General features: G+C 38.9%; 1 protein-coding gene across 4 annotated transcripts in view; it reads left to right on the top strand.

Moving 5' to 3' along the window:
* Positions 1-17,561, top strand: part of Wdr33 (WD repeat domain 33) — a 106,573-nt gene that overhangs the window by 22,221 nt on the left and 66,791 nt on the right. For 3 of the 4 annotated variants that reach the window (XR_007590538.1, XM_050135087.1, XM_050135086.1), the window contains exons 2-7: positions 3,350-3,576; positions 5,338-5,406; positions 5,928-6,032; positions 10,863-10,958; positions 11,136-11,287; positions 12,885-12,982. Coding sequence is in view for 3 of the 4 variants with exons in the window: in XM_050135087.1 (XP_049991044.1) it covers positions 3,373-3,576; positions 5,338-5,406; positions 5,928-6,032; positions 10,863-10,958; positions 11,136-11,287; positions 12,885-12,982 (724 nt within the window). In the remaining variant the exon portion in view is untranslated. Of the gene's footprint in view, positions 1-3,349; positions 3,577-5,337; positions 5,407-5,927; positions 6,033-10,862; positions 10,959-11,135; positions 11,288-12,884; positions 12,983-14,831; positions 16,072-17,561 lie in introns of those variants that run through there. The other variant, XM_050135088.1, reaches the window with a different exon arrangement.

Below are 17,561 nucleotides of genomic sequence, written 5' to 3'. Positions count from 1 at the left end.
AGCCTGGTCTACAGAGCTAGTTTCAGGACAGGCTCCAAAGCCACAGAGAAACCCTGTCTCGAAAAAACAAAAAAAACAAAAACAAACCCGAAACAAACAAAAAAGAAATAAGTTAGGTGTCACAAAGGAAGAAACCACCTCTCCAGGTAGAGTGTCTCAACAAGGCAAACCTCTAACCAGCAGGATGTATATTTAGAAAACAGAGGAGCAAGGCACACTGGGGCAGGTGGTAGCCTTCCCCATTGCTAGGGTCTAACCTCACAGTTTTTCTTGATCAACTAGTTTAAAAGAATCAGAACAAAGGAAATAAAAGACATCAAACAAAGGGAAGTCACTGGGTTCTGAAGCCACAGTGGAACCTTTAAAGTACAAACGAAAGTTTTATTTACTGAATCTTTGCAAAAGAATTTTACAAGGTAGGGAGAGAAAAAGGTTTGCATTCTATGAAGTTAGAAAAATTTTACAGCAATTGACAGAAACGACTAATATTTGATGTTTCTTAAATGAGGACTGGATTTTGTTTTGAAATATGGTGCCCCCCATTTTTTTTTTTTTTTTTGTTGTTGTTGTTTGTTTGTTTTGGAGACAGGGTTTCTCTGGTGTAGACTTTGCTGTCCTGGAACTCACAGAGATCCATCTCCCCGGTGCTAGGATTAAAAGTGTGTGCCATTAATGCCAAGCTTTTAAGCCTTTTTAAAGTGTACCGTTTGGATCATTAGGCACATTCAGTTTTTGCTGCCTCTTCTTCCTAGTTCTAATCTTTTCATTATCCTGGAAAGAAAGACCGTTCTTAGGAAGTAGTCTCTTTTTTCAACTCTTGCAACCTGTATTGGAGAGGACTTCTCTCTGATTAGCACATTCTTGGTTCTTCTTTTTCTTTTTCTCCTCCTCCTCTCTCCACCCTCCACCTCCCCTCCCCCCTCTTTGTCCCCTCCTCCCTCTCTTCACTTTTATTGAGCTATTCATTTTTCTCCTTTTTTTTTTTTTTTTTTTGGTTTTCTTTGGTTTTTCAAGACAGGGTTTCTCTGTGGCTTTGGAGCCTGTCCTGGAACTAGCTCTTGTAGATCAGGCTGGTCTCAAACTCACAGAGATCCGCCTGCCTCTGCCTCCCGAGTGCTGGGATTAAAGGTGTGTGCCACCACCGCCTGGCTTGGTTTTGTTTTAAGACAAAGTCTTACTTACCATTGTAATTCTGGTTGGTCTACAACTCACTATGTAGACCAGGTTGGCCTCAAACTCACAACAGAGATCCAACCATTCCTACCTAAATGCTGGGATAAAAGGCTCTGCCGGCCTCAGGGTTTCTCTGTGTAACTCTGGCTATACTGGAACTTTCTGTAGACCAGGCTGGCCTAGAATTTGGAGGTTCACCTGCCTCAGCCTCATTAGTGCTGGGATTAAAAGCATGTGCTGTTACCACCTGTCTTAAAATATAAGTTTGAAAGGGATTGGCGCATGGCTCAGCATTTGGGAGGTAGCGAGTGGAAGATTCTGAGTTTAGAACTAGACTGGATCACACAATGAGACTATGTCTCAAAACAGATTTAAGTTTAGGCCTTTAGAAAAATTGGGCCAGATATATCTGGATTGAAGTTTTAAGTCTCCTTGCTGAGATGTAGTTGTATTCATGAGGTGTCTGAGTAGGCAGATTCATCACCAGCCTCTAAGTGCTTTTTATTTATTATTTTAAAAAATATTTATTTATTATGTATATAATATTCTGTCTGTATGCCTGCAGGCCAGAAGAGGGCACCAGACCTCATTACAGATGGTTGTGAGCCACCATGTGGTTGCTGGGAATTGAACTCAGGACCTTTGGAAGAGCAGGCAGTGCACTTAACCACGGAGCCATCTCTCCAGTCCTTAAGTGCTTTTTATATACAGTAATTCATATATAGCTTTAATAGGTGGGGTGTTTCTTATCTCATTACAAACTAACATGTTGGAACTGTAGATCAAGAATTGCTTCCTAGTAGTAGAAGTAACACATTAAATATCTATTTTTGTGGCCATGTTTATTTTCGTGTGTGTCAGGATTTCTTTTCATCTCCACCATTACTATCACCACTCTTGCCTCATTGCTGTTACTCTTGCAAGGACTATTTGAAGTCATAAAGATGAATGAAGTAGTACCAAGACCATTTTCTTTCCTTTTTAAAAATTCTTCTCTCATATATTACATACTGCATTCTAATTCTAGTCTTCTCCATTGTCCTCCCCCTTCTCCTCCCAGTGCCTCTCCCTGACTTCCTCTTTTTCCCTTTTAAAAAAAGAGCAGGCCTCCCAGGAATATCAAATCAGTCACGGCATATCAAGTTATAATAAATCTAGGCACATTCCCTCATATTAGGACTGGATGAGGCAACTCAGTAGGAAAAGGGTCCCTAAGCAGGCTAAAGAGTTAAAGACAGCCCCCACTTCCACTGTTAAGAGTCCCACAGGTACAGCAAGTTACACTACCGTAACATATATATGTGTGTGTGTGTATACATACATACATACATACGTATATATGTATATATACATACACTACCGTAACATATATATGTGTGTGTGTGTATATATACATACATACATAGATCAGACCCATACAGGCTTTGTGACTCTGGCCCATTTTCTTATGGTTTCTTGGCCCTTCTGTCTCCTACAATCCTCGCTCCCCTTCTACAGGACCTCAAGCTCCATCTAAAGTTTGACTGTGGGTCTATCCATCTGCTCTCATCAGTTGCTGAATGAAACTTCTTTGGTGACACCATTTTTACCTGAAGAATATAATAATTTTTTTCTAAACCCTTTTATAAAATATCTAGAGAGTAACATAAATCAAATGTAAAAACAGAAAAATAGTGGAAATTACAATCTTTCTCTGAAATAAGAATAATTGTAGCCTAGTGTTGGTGATACATGCCTTTAATCCTAGTACTTGGGAGGCAGAGGCAGGTGGATCTCAGAGTTCAAGGCCAGCCTGGTCTACAGAGCGAGTTCCAGGACAGCCAGGGCTACACAAAGAAGCCTATCACAAAACGCCCAAAATAAATAACATTTTAAAAACTATTCACTTAATTGGTTTTAGCTTGGGACTGGAGAGATGGCTCCAGTAAGAGCCACTGGCCACTCTTCTAGATGACCCAGGTTCGATTCCAAGCATGCACATGGCAGCTCACATCCATCCTTAACTCCAGTTCCAGGGTATCTGATGCCCTCTACTGGCCTTTCAGACATATTCTTGTAGGCAAAACACCCACACACATTTTTTTAAAGTCTAAAAAATTTTTCAGGTTAGAAGAAAAATGCTTTTAGGCACTGTTGTATGCTGATACATGTGCTGAAAATACTTCCTCTTTTTTAGTGGCCTAGGAGGAAAACATCACCATGGCTACAGAAATTGGCTCTCCTCCACGATTTTTCCACATGCCAAGGTTTCAACACCAGGCACCCCGACAGCTATTTTATAAACGGCCTGATTTTGCACAGCAGCAAGCAATGCAGCAGCTTACCTTTGATGGAAAACGAATGAGAAAAGCTGTAAACCGGAAAACCATAGACTATAATCCATCTGTAATTAAGTATTTGGAGGTAAGTCCATTGAATGTACTTTGATAGTCAAAGTGTTTTTGTTTCTTTTTTTTATGCTAAAGTGTATTAAGTATTACTGGTATTTCTTGAATTAGTGGGATGGATTAGTATTTAGATGAAGAGTTTGTTAATCATCTTCCCAAAATAATACAGTGTATGTGAAATAATAGTGATTACCAACATAGTAACATTTTTGAGACACTGGCTCTGAGAACGTGGCTTGTCCTACTTCTGAGTTCCCAAGGGTAAGGAATTGTAGTCTGGAGAAAGAAGGAGCTCTATAGTTACCTTGAAGACTGAGTACACTTGTAGAATACCCTGATCTGCTGAAAGTGCTCTTAGCTCTGTTTCTCTACTTTTGAGCTCTTTATGTACCTTTTAAATGTTACTATTCCATCCAGTTTGGTTTAGTTTGTTTTTTATACCTTAGTTCAGTGGGTAAAGGCCTGTTGTTTGCACATTGAACTAATTAGTGTATTACAGACACATGGCAAAAAGTGTCAAGGATAGATTTAGACTTTTTAGTTTCTCCCCCTTTTTTAGACAGGCTGGTTTTGAATTCCTGAACTTTTCCCCTTCATCCCCTAAGTACTGAGATTAAGGCATGTGACATCACACTGGTTGATTCTTGGCAATTTCATTTGGGAAACTAGAGTATGAAGCTAGAATTTGGAAAGAATAAAAAAGAAAACCAAAAGAAAGATAAAGGGAAACTTTTGTGTTAATGGATTTGCCAGAATTCTGGTTGCCAGTCTGTCCTTACATCCTGCCTGCCCATCCAACTTAATTATTTTATGTATATTATTGTTTTGTTTGCATGCATGTATGTCTATCATGTGTATGCCTGGTGCCCACATAGGGAAGTAGAGGGTGTTGCATCCTGTGTAACTGGAGTTAACATGCTGTGAGCCATTTGGGCACTGGCATCCAGGTCTTCTAGAAGAGCAGCCAGTGCTCTTAGCCACTGAGCCATCTCACCAGCCCTTCCCCCATTCCATTTATCAATATGAAAATTGAGTGAGGATGATTTGGGGATCAGAGGAACTGGATGAGTAGGGTAAGGGCTTCTTGAGTAAAATTCTAAGCAGGGGCAGCAGCAAAAGAAAAAAGGGAAAAGCCATCACTGTTATCTGTGTTTGAGAAAACAGCCTGGTATCCCAGTGCCCAGGAGGCCAATGAACTCTGAATTCCAAGCCACACTGGTATAGCTAGGGAATTGCAGGCTAGCCAGGGCTACACAGCGAGACCCTGTCTTAAATACTAAAAGAAGGCCTGACGGTGGTGACACCTTCCAGCACTAGGGAGGCAGAGGCAGGTGGATCTCTTTGAGTTTGAGGCCAGTCTGGTCTACAGAGTGAGTTCCAGTTCAGGCTCCAAAGCCACACAGAGAAACCCTGTCTTGAAAAACCAAAAACACCAAAACCAAAACAAAACTCAAAACACACATGAATCCTGTTACATTTGGGGTTTGGGGAGCTAACTCAATGCTTAAGAGCACAGACTGCTTTTCTAGAGGACTTGGATTGATTCTCAGCATGAACATGGTGACCCATAATCATCTGTAATTCCAGTTTCAGAGTATCTCATGCTCTTCTGACCTCTGTGGGTACTAAACATGAGTGTGTAGCTTGGTACCCACATGCATACACATGCAGGCAAATATCCATACAACAAATTAAAAATATACATTAGGTTTCATTATTAATTAAATTTTACATGACTGTCACAAAACTGTGTACTCATTAATTTATTTTTTAACAGAATAGGATATGGCAAAGAGATCAGAGAGATATGCGGGCCATTCAGCCGGATGCAGGTTATTATAATGATGTAAGTATAAGTTCTATAATACTAGCTTAATAAGAACCTCCTTCTAAACCTCAAAGCATGTGAGTTCAGGGTCAAGGTTGTCTTGACTTCTTTTTTATAGTTAACACATTTCCAAAAGTGTATGTAGTATTTACCTTGATTTAATATTGTCTCAACTTAAATATTCCTTTAAATTTAATGATGAATAAACTTAGGGGGCGGGCAAAAGCAATGTAGAAAGTTGAACAGCTTCAAAGTCTTTTAATAGAAAAATTAATTTTAAATTTGGGGTTCTGCAAACATGCTTTGCTGTATTGACTTGGAGAAGTAATCTAGGAAATCTGATGCTTAAGCAGATGTTGAAATTAAGTTCTAGATTAATACTAATAGTTGTGTAACTTTTTATATTGGTTTTCTTTTAATGTAGAAAGTTACCCTGAAGTTCTCTGTAGATATTGAAATAGTTACCTTGCTGTGTACCTTGTTTCTTCTCTGTGTGTTATCAGGTGTTATAAAAACCCACTGTTCTTTTTTTTTGATAGCTGGTTCCACCTATAGGAATGTTGAATAATCCTATGAATGCAGTCACAACAAAATTTGTTAGAACATCAACAAACAAAGTAAAATGCCCAGTGTTTGTTGTGAGGGTAAGTATTCTGTTAGATATTTTTTTTAAAAATTAATTCTTAGTTTTACAAATGTATTTGACAAGGTTGGGCAAGGTAGCACATGTTTTTTTTTTTTTTTTTTTTTTTTTTTTTGATTTTCGAGACGGGGTTTCTCGGTTTCTCTGTAGCTTTTCGGTTTCTCTGTAGCTTTTCGGTTTCTCTGTAGCTTTTTGGTTCCTGTCCTGGAACTAGCTCTCGTAGACCAGGCTGGCCTCTACCTCCCGAGTGCTGGGATTAAAGGCGTGCACCACCTCCGCCCGGCTAGCTAGCGCGTTTGTCTTTAATCCCAGAAGCGTGAGGATTTCTGTGAGTTCAAGGCCAACCTGATCCACATAGTTTGAGAATAATCAGGACTACACAGAGAGACACTAACAGTTTTACTTTGGAATCCACTGTTTTATCCATTTGTGCACTGATAGTAGGATAATGTACTTTGTTGAGTTGTTTTTCATCATGTTATAGAATCCTGGAATATGTAGCATTTCATACTGCAGCAGGTCTCAGGATAGCCCTTGAGTAGAGATGGCTTTGTTGCTGTTGGAAAAACAGCATCCTAAACTGAATAAAAAGCTGTCGGGTTTTGATAGGAAATGATGTTTTAGGACAGCTAAAAAACTATGATACATCATCATACTTAATAGCTCTATGAAGGTTCCCAGTAGTTTCTTTGGAATTATAAAATACAGTTTTATAATCAGGAAGATAGTCACATTGCTTTATATTTTGAAGGGATTTTTCAGTAAAAGATTCTTTTCCATATCGACCAGACATTCAGTTCATATTCCTACAAATGATAGTGTAATAATTTCTTTTTATTTCATTTCTTCTTCCATTTTTTAGAATTTATTATTTGGATTTTCAAGACACGGTTTCTCTGTCCTAATTGTTCTGGAATTAGCTCTTGTAGTTCAGGCTGGCCTCGATTCCCCTGCCTCTGCCTCCCAAATGCTGGGATTAAAAGCTGCACCACCAATGCCAACAAGAATTTTTTTGTTTTGTTTTTTGTTTTCTGAGATAAGGTTTCTCTGTATAGCTCTGGTTGTCCTGGAACTTGCTCTGTAGACCAGGCTGGCCTCAAACTCAAGAGATCCTCCTGCTTCTGCCTCCCAAGTGCTGGAATTAAAAATGTACACCACTGCTGACTGGATTGATTTTATATTAAATGATGCGTATACATGCATGTCTCTATGCATGTTAGTGGAGGTGCCCTTGGAGGCTAGAAGAGGGCATCCAATCCTTTGGAGCTGGAAGTTACAGGTTGGTAGCTGCTTTACGTGGATGCTGGCAACCAGACTCAGGCCTCTGTAAAATTAGCATATTATTTTAACCATTGAGCTAGTTCTAAACTCCCATGTATGTATGTATTTATTTATCTATCTCTTTGCTCTTTGGGGGCCTGCCACCCAGATCCCAAATAAACACATGAAGGCTTATTCTTATGCTTATGAATGCTTGGCTTTAAAATGGCTTGTTTCTAGTCAGTTTTTCTTAAATTATCCCATTTACCTTTTGCCTCTGGGCTTTTAATTTCTCTATTCTATATTCTTTTCTTCCCTTTCTCTGTGACTAATTGTGTGGTTGGGTGGTTGGCCCCAGGTATCTTCCTCTTTTCCTTTTTTGTTCCTCCCTCTGCTCTTCTAGTCATTCTCTCTGCCTCCAGCCCTGCCTATCTTTTCTCCTATGTAGCTATTGGCCGTTCAGCTCTTTATTAGACCAATTAGGTATAAAACAGGCAAAGTAACACAGTTTTATAGAGGTAAACAAATGCAACACATCTTTGCATCATTAAACAAATATTCTACAGAACAAACGAATGTAACACATATTATCTAATATTCCACAACACCCTTGTTTTTTATTTTATTTTTAAACTTTATAGGGGGGGGACTCTCCCCTATGGTGTATATGTGGCGATCAGGATCACCAATGGAGTTGTTTCTGTTGTTTGACCTTTATGTGGCTTCTAGGAGTTGAGCTCACATTGTCAGGATTCTCTGGAGCTATAGTTAACAGGTGGTTGTGAGCTATCTGATGTTGGTATTGGGAAGCAAACTCTGTCCTGAATGAGCTGCAAACACTTTGAACTGCTGGGTCATTCTCCAGCACTTTATTATCCTTTTGTAATGCAGAAAACCTTTCTGAAATGGAACCTGCACATCTTGTATCTATATTTTTAATTTCTCCCCTTAATACTAAGGCTAGAACCTAGGACCTTGCATATGTTCTTATTTACATCTTTAGCCTCCCACCCCTTTAAGAACAAACCACACAACAATAAACCTCATGCTAGTTTTGAACTCATCTTGTAATGTAGCCTATGCTGCCCTAGAAATCTTGGTCCCCTTTCACCTTGTCCATGTGGTAGATAAGTTTTCTTTGGAGATCGAGGTATGAGATCTTAGAAAATTTGTGTGTATTAAAGACACAGTCTGTTGAAAGGTTATTAAGAAGTTCTGTATTTACAGTTTGGTTTACTACAGAATTGATAGGGTTAGGATCATAGCAAATAACAAAATCTAGGAATATTAAGAGCACTTTATTCAGAATCATCAAAATGATGTATTGATAAAGCAATAAAGAGCCACGTGGCCATATGTATTTGCACCATTTTCCAAATAAACTTTATCTATTTTATCATGTTTCTTTAAGCACACCTATCTTTTTTCTTTAGACCTCTGGAAGAGCAGGCTGTGCTCTTAACCAATTAGCCTTCTCTCTAGTCTCGACCTTGAACTTTTGATTCCATTCCTCTATCTCTTGAATGCTAGAATTATCGGCAGTGTACCACTCTGCCTAGTTTGGTGTTAGGATCAAACTTGGGGGCCTTGTGTTTTCTAGGCAAATATTCTAACATCACTAGCTTCTCTCCTAAATTTTAAAGAATATTTAGTTGTAGGGAAAGTTTGATATTTTTAATGTTCTTAATGTAATAATTGTTACCATTCTGCTTGAGGAGGGAGGGGTATTTTATTTTTGAGACAAGATCCTAGCTGGCCTAGAACTTGCTATCCAGACCATGTTGGCCCTGAACTCATAAAGATCTTTTGCCTTTGCCACCCAAGTGCTTGGGATTAAAAGTATGTGCCACATGCCTGCCTATTCTTTATTTAGCTATTTATTTGTTTTTATTTACTTACTTATTTTTAGAAGCAAGGTTTCTCTGTAATCCTGGCTGTGTAGACCAGGTTGATCTTGAACTCAGATATCCTCCTGCCTCTGCCTCTGGAGTGCTGGAATAAAAAGTGTGTGCCACCACCACCTGGCTGGCTGGCTTTCTCTGTCTTGTCTTGCCTGCCTCCCTCCCTCCCCTCCCCTCCCCTCCCCTCCCCCACTCCCCTCCCCTCCGCTCTCCTTCCCTCCTCTCCCCTCCCCTCCCCTCCCCTCCCCTCCCATTCGCTCCCCTCCCTCTTAGTTCAGGGTCTCATGCAGCCAAGAATGGTCTTGAATTTGGCATCCTGTCTCTGCCTCCCAGTGCTTTGCTTCTGGGCCTTTGCCACAGAGCTGATTTTATTTTTTGAGGTGAAGTCTTACAGTACAGCTGAGATTGGCCTTATACATCCAGCTATCAAGTGCTTTATATATACCACTGGACAGTCAAACAGCAATTGAAAGATTTCTTTATTTTTCATTTAGTCATTTGAAGTTTTCTGGTGACTGCCTACCTTATTTATATTAGTCTATTAAGTGGCCTAGATAAAAGTGAAATTTTTCTGGACTGAAATCTCAAGGTCCAAATCAGGAGCAGAAGGAGAGAGAGCACGAGCAAGGAACTCAGGTCCACGAGGGGTGCACCCACACACTGAGACAATGGGGGATGTTCTATCGGGAACTCACCAAGGCCAGCTAGCCTGGGTCTGAAAAAGCCTGGGTTAAAACCGGTCTCACTGAACATAGCGAACAATGAGGACTACTGAGACCTCAAGAACAATGGCAATGGGTTTTTGATCCTACTGCACGTATTGGCTTTGTGGGAGCCTAGGCAGCTTGGATGCTCACCTTACTAGACCTGGATGGAGGTGGGTGGTCCTTGGACTTCCCACAGGGCAGAGAACCCTGATTGCTCTTTGGGCTGACGAGGGAGGGGGACTTGATTGGGGGAGGGGGAGGGAAATGGGAGGCGGCGGTGGGGAAGAGACAGAAATCTTTAATAAATAAATAAAAGTGAAATTTTTACATGTTATGTTAAAAAAACTTGCTTTTTAAGTACATAGGGGTATTCATAATACATCTCTTTAAATTTAGCTAATAACCAGTGTTAGTGCTTTCCTTGCACTTTGTGATGCAAGCTCTTTTCTCAAAATACACTTACTTAGAAAGGTACATTAACATTAAAACTTAGTGTTGTCTACTTTATTTTGATTATTTAATATTTTATGAATAAATTCTATGCACTGGTGAGATACTCAGCAATTAAGAACATTGCAGTTTTTTTTTTTTTTTTTTTTGATTTTTGAGACAGGGTTTCTCTGTAGCTTTTGGTTCCTGACCTGGAACTAGCTCTTCTAGACCAGGCTGGCCTCGAACTCACAGAGATCCGCCTGCCTCTGCCTCCCAAGTGCTAGGATTAAAGGCGTGCACCACCACCACCCGGCTTAGAACATTGCAGCTTTTTTAGAGGACTTGAGTTCAGTTCCCTACACCCACATTCTGAAACTGACAACTGCCTGTAACTCTCGCTCAACCTACACATGCACAGACACAAATAAAACCAAACCAAGCAAGCAAAACCGCCTTTGAAAATATTCCTGAAATTAGTGAAGTTGCATGGCATGTTCTTATGTTTGCCCTGTCTTCCTTTTCCTCCCCCAGTGGACTCCAGAAGGAAGACGATTGGTCACTGGAGCTTCTAGTGGAGAGTTCACCTTGTGGAATGGGCTGACTTTCAACTTTGAAACCATATTGCAGGTAACAGGAACCACCAGATGGTAGCTCCTCTTAAAACTTGAGGGCATAGTCAACTTCATTGGCCATATAAAACTTAACAATTGGACAGTTTACTGCTCTGAGTTAATAGAGATTCCTGTCAGCTTCAGCCATATATTCTCTTAAATAAAAACTTAAAAGTGTTTTCTATTTTTACAGGCTCATGATAGCCCTGTGAGGGCCATGACTTGGTCACATAATGACATGTGGATGTTGACAGCAGATCATGGAGGATATGTGAAATATTGGCAATCCAACATGAACAACGTCAAGATGTTCCAGGCACATAAGGAGGCGATTAGAGAGGCCAGGTTTATACACAATATACCATTTTCTGTAGTCCCTATTGTCATGGTTAAATTACTCTCTAAGTGTATTCTGGGTGCAGAGATGCATGGGCTCTCTCAGATTCTGGGAAACTTTCCGCACCTTATGAACACAATATTTCTCTTTGTTTTCACACATTCACCATTTTGCTGGCACCTTTCTGAAATAGTTTTGTCCTGGTATCAGCCTTTGCAATATGTTAGAGATGTATTGTCTGCCACATTTTGCACTGGTTTTCTCTTTTTATTTATGGTTAATAATGTGTATACGTTATTCCTTTTTATTATCTACTGTGTAAGACAAGAATATTCCAAATAAAGAATTCAGTCTTTAATTATACAACTGAATAAAATCTAAAGCCTACAGAAATCACCTTCAGAATCCACACAAAAGTCAAGGAAAAAAAGAGGCTTAAGTGAAGACCTGGTTGGCTTGGTTCTGCCACGACTTCAAAAAGAAAGAAAGTATAGGACTAAAAACCTCACAGATAACTCTCTGGACGTGGCAAACATTAACGGATTAATGAATGGGTTCTTCATGCTTTGCAGCTGTAAGCAGACCTTTGTCAAAGAAGACTCTAGGACTTTTCTTCTGATTCACTGTTGATAACATGACTTACGCAAATGTATGAGTGGAGTTAAAACATTTTCAGTGAGTTGTATGTTTTTACATAACAGTGAGAAATGTATAGTAAAACCGGGGGAAAGAGTTTCAAAAAGAAGCCTGAAGAATTGCTGCAGCCTCAGAATAAAGCTAAGCATTCTCTTAAGGTTGTGCCATCTACGTGTGGGAAGAGGTTGACTTTAGAAACACCATTGGCAGTCACTTGTTTCTCCTTTCAGAATCCACAGAACCTGGTGCATATGTTTCTGCTTTATAGACTTGACCTCAGTGTCGTGCTCATCATTTTTCCACCTCTAGCCATTCAGAGTTCAAGGGAGTTCATACAGTTCATTGAAAATCTTGATGGTTTTACAGCCAGGAAGAAAACTGGCTTCCTCTTGTGTAGTAGTCATTGGCTTTAAAAATATCTGGTGTATATTTTAAGTTTTCCTCCAGAGGTACAACATTCATGGGATTACTTTACACCTGGAAGAAAGCGTGCGGTTTTCACGAGCCTTTTAAATAAGTGAGAAACATGGTATATAAGGATGATGTTTTAAGTATCTGAGGCAGAAACTGATGCTCATGTTTTGAGCAGTATTACTCTGTGGCTTAAATGATTATATGCAGAAATATTGTTAAGAGTAGAGTACATGTAGTTTTACTGCTAAGGCAGCTCCCCATGATTTGTTGGTACAGGAAATATACTAAAAGGAGCACAGGTAATGATAGGACTAGTAATGCACTGAGAAGTTCTGAATATTGATGGAAAACTGTAAAGAAAACCTTCTATGATTTTGAAGTCTTTTGATGAGATTCATATGTTAGCTGACTCCATTCTCTTTAAGGGCTTCTTCACTGGATACATCCTTCTTCTGTTTATAATGCAGCAGTGTTTTTGTTTTTCCCTGTCTGAGAAGCATGGATGATCTGTTAAATGCTGACTTCTTTCCCCTGCTGTGTGTCTTCATGTAACAGTTTCTCACCCACGGATAATAAATTTGCTACATGCTCTGATGACGGCACTGTTAGAATCTGGGATTTTCTTCGTTGCCATGAGGAAAGAATTCTCCGAGGTATGTGTACTAACAGTACTGATTGAAATACTTAAATAGGGAAGGCATTTGTGGTTAAGTCATCACAATACACTATATCTACTTGTATCTCCATTAAAGTATTTTTTATACATTCACCATCTCTGTCAAAACACAGCTGTTCTCTAGTTTGCATTCATTTTTAAAATTTTAACTAATAGTAATTTCACTATCTTTGAATTCTTTCAGTTGCAAATTAAATACAAGCTCTCCCTTTTCTCTATCACTTCTTTATCTTTGTCCTTTAGGGAAGTACTCTTTACTGACGTAGACATTTCAAAATAGACAGTTCACATATTCATGACAGCTCTTGTACAGATAATTATCTGATAAAATAGTTATTAGTAGCTATATGTACTTACCCCCTTTTTGAGAAAAGTTCTCATTGTGAAGCTTAAGCTGGCCTGGAACTTGCTGTGTAGCCCACACTAGCCTGGAACTTATAGTCCTTACTCCTTGTCCAGACTTCCAGTTCTGGGAGTGCAGTTGTGCTTCATTGCAACTGGCTTACTTGAAATTTGTAGATTATTTCACTTTGTATAGTGGGGCTGTTACTACCCTTTATGTGAATTCTGAGGTACTAGAATTTGGTAATTAGCTGTGTCTTATATATCCTTAGTGCAAACATTATAATAAAACCATTTGTACTTCTAAGTACTTGGTTTATTATTCACTAGGAATGTAATATTTTCAAGTGTTTAATTTCAACCTGTACTAGTTTACAAACTGACCTTTGCCTCCATGCTCTTGATTCCGGAATCCCGCAGAAGTAACATCATGGGAGATGGAAATTAAGGGTGGAGAATGGGTACCAAAGATAACATTTATCAAGACATTATGATTCAGAGATTTCCCTTCATGTTACAGAGTCAGCAGTTAGTTGTCTTGGTGGAATTGTAAATTTCGTACAACTGGTAAGATACTTTAACATGCCAGATGTTGTTGTGCACACCCTTTACTCCTGTAGAGGCTGGTAATCTCTGTGAGTTCCCTGTTAGTCTGGTCTACATAGGTGGTTCCAGACCAGCCAGCACTCCATAGTGAAACCCTGTTTTAGAATAAAGCAAACAAACAAAACGAAACTAAAAATTAAAAGATAAATTCCAGCCAATATAATTAAATGTATTTTCACATTGTCTTGGATCCATGTCCAGTTGTGCATTGCCACAGCTAGTGTAGGGTTCTGTCGGTGCCTGTCAAATTGAGGGGCATATGCACTGTGGAGATCATGACAACATGCAACTTAAGAATGAGGGAGACTCATTTATGGAAGAGTACATGATCCAGAAGACTTAAATGACTTGTTAAAAAATAATCAATGCCATAACTAGACTCTTAACCACTTGACTTTTATTCTCATTGTACACTTAACGTTGGCTCTTTCCTCACTGTTCTTAGGCTTAGAAATAAAAATCCTTAGAAATAAAATTTTTTATTTAAAGTAATCCTGGGGGATTATAATGACTGACTTTATAATCTGAAATATATAGAGTAGAAATCTCATATTAGACTGCTCAACAGTTTGTATTGCAACAATCTTTTGTATGTTAACTTCATTTCACTTTACACAGAAGTTCTAGAAGGGCTCTGAGAACAGCCCTGCATGTGCTTGACAGTGTCTGAAATGGAGTGTGAGAAGCAGCACTTGATAGTTTTAGATTTGAGTTAAGGTGAACCTTTTTAATATTAATTTTAGTTCAGGTGAATTTAAATAAAATGGAGCAAGTCTCACGTAATCCTTAGATTTTAGATTCCAGTTACTATTTTCTATCATTCAGTTTTCTAAATTCTGTGAAATTAAGAGCGTTTCTGTTATACTTGATGGTTCGAGGTCAGATTTACAGTCATTACTGGGAGAATACAAAATTATTCATCAAAAATTAGAAGAAAGGACCTGAAGGCAGCTTCTCATGGAAAACATTGGATCCCAAAGCCAAAATTTGGACAGGATGATTGTTCCACTTCTAAAACGTCAGTTGCCCTGTAATAAGTAAGTCATAGTCTACCCATACCTACCTGGCAGGCAAGCAGACATGCTCCATTTTTCTTGTATGTGTCAGGCACTCACTTTGAGAGGCTCGGTGTTTTGAAAAATCAAGAAAACACTATTTGAAGGGAGGTGATGATCATATATATATATATATTCTGAGGCTTTAACACATACTTAACCTTTTTTCCATCATCCATAATAAAAATCAGACTTTTACTCAGATTTTTAGTGATAAAGTATTTGTTGCCTCATGTTTTCCTTTACTAATATCAGGTCTGATTTTTATAATATTCTTCCATTATGTTGGTAATCTGCTTTTCTACAACTTCCTCTTCCACTTGGAACATCAAAGAGAAAAAAAGGCAAAAACATTTAATACATGGCTATAATCTCAACACTTGTGAGGTGCAACACAGCCTGAACTCTATAAGACACTTATAAACAAAATAAAAAACATCTGTGATCTATTGTGACAGCCAATTAAATATTTAAAAATAACAGTCTTTTTTTTTAGAAGTCACAATACTACAAATAAAGTCACAATTTTTCAGTACAAAATTTACACACACACACACACACACACACCCATGGGTTTTTCAAGACAGAGTTTCTCTGTATTGCTTTGGAACCTGTCCTGGAACTAGCTATTGTAAACCAGGCTGGCCTCGAACTCAAGAGAAACCTGTTTTAAATGGGCATAGAGCAATTTTTGGGAGATTTGCTGTATAAAAGTATTGCTTGGTTGATTCATAAGTTCATGAAATTGAGTTGGGAAACATCTTGTAAATATCTGTCATATACTGGAGTTTATACACTTTTGTCCTTTTTCTCAAGTAAAGAGTGCTTAAAATTTTGTAGGCAAGATATTTTCACAAGCTTTTATCATCTTCAAAGCAGAGACCAGTGAGTAAACTTAATAATATTTGTTATAAATACTTTATTGACACAGAAGAGGGAAGAAGACCTGCGACTCTGTCTCTAAAAGCAAAACAAACCTCTTGCTGCCAAGTTAAAAAGTGCAATCATTAAGAATGTTAAATTAAATTTTAATGAGAAGAATTAAACTTACAAAAAGAATCTACTCCAGAAATTCACTGCACTTGAAGTTTGTTTTATCTTCTTGGTTTTGGCAATAATAACTGGCACACTGATCAGGCATAGTGTAAGTACTTAATTTAGCATCATCAGCAACCCTTTGGGATAAGAAGTCGTTAGCCCCTTCTTTACTTTATAAGAAGTAGGGCTAGGATTGATTTGAAGGCAGGTTGTTTGGCTTGAGTTTTATTACTGTGTAGCCCAGGGCGCATGCTAGGCAAGTAACCCAACCACTGAGCTATATCCCTAACCTTTTATATTTAAAAGAAATGTCATTGTAGATTGTATTTCTGAGCTATGGTGATAGAATTATGAAGTAAAGATTTTGGTAGGGGAGTAGAGAGAGCGTGGGCAGAGGGAACTCCAGTTTATTTTAATACTTTCCTTAAAAACTGTCCCTGTAGGTTATAGTGGGGTTTTTTGGGGGTGGGGGCTTTTTTTTTTTTTTTTTTTCCTTTCAAGACAGGGTTTCTTTGTGTGGCTTTGGAGCCTGTCCTGGAATTTGCTCTGTAGACCAGGCTGGCCTCAGACTCACAGAGATCCTCCCTCTGCCTCCTGAGTGCACCATCACTGCCCAGCGGTTACAATTATTTATGTACTACTAACTGAACCACAGAAACATTATATCACACTGGATTGTTGAAACAGCAAATGAGTTACAAGGTATCTGTTAAGTTATATAAATGTACAGAAAGGGGTACCTTACAGTATTGTCCAGAGGAAGTGCCTTTGTTGGGAACAAATCTGTTGGTATGTGCTTGCTTAGCATACACTGAGTCTTAGGATTATGCCCCAGTATCGCGTGAAATTGAGTTTGGTAGTACACATACCTCTTATTTAGGCAGTGGGGAAAAATTCAAGCTCATCTTTGCTACATAGCATTTGTAGACCAGTCTGGGCAAAGTGTGATTCTGTCTTTAAAAGCAAAGCTAAACCAAACCCGTTTTATTAAATTTTATTTTGCTTCGCTTTAAGAAAGGGTCTTACTACGCAGTTAAGGCTAGACTTGCGTTCACTAAGTAGCACATGCTGGCCAACAAAGAACTCATGGTGTTGTTCCCGACTCATCCTCTAAGGTGCTGGCTTTCTCTTCAGTATTATCGCTTAGTGCGAAGAAATGAACCCCATGTTCACCTCACAACATAAGAAAAAGAATAGCATTCATATTTGTTTTTCTTTTTGTTTTTTTTTCGAGACAGGTTTTCTTAGTGTAGCCTTGCCTGTTTGGGAACTAGCTCTGTTGACTAGACAGAGTTCTGCCTGCTTTTGCCTCTCGGCTGCTGGAATTAAAGGCATGTAATGCCCAGCAGCATTCTTATGCATACAATATTCTGTCTGTGTGTATGTCTGCAGACCAGAAGAGGGCACCAGACCTCATTACAGATGGTTGTGAGCCACCATGTGGTTGCTGGGAATTGAACTCAGGACCTCTGGAAGAGCAGGCAATGCTCTTAACCACTGAGCCATCTCTTCAAC

This window comes from Alexandromys fortis, unplaced genomic scaffold, assembly GCF_014885135.2.
Source record: "Alexandromys fortis isolate MF-2015 unplaced genomic scaffold, M_Fortis_MF-2015_v1.1 scaffold_25, whole genome shotgun sequence".
NCBI classification, from domain to species: Eukaryota; Metazoa; Chordata; class Mammalia; order Rodentia; family Cricetidae; genus Alexandromys; species Alexandromys fortis.
This window is presented reverse-complemented; position numbering and strand designations above follow the sequence as displayed.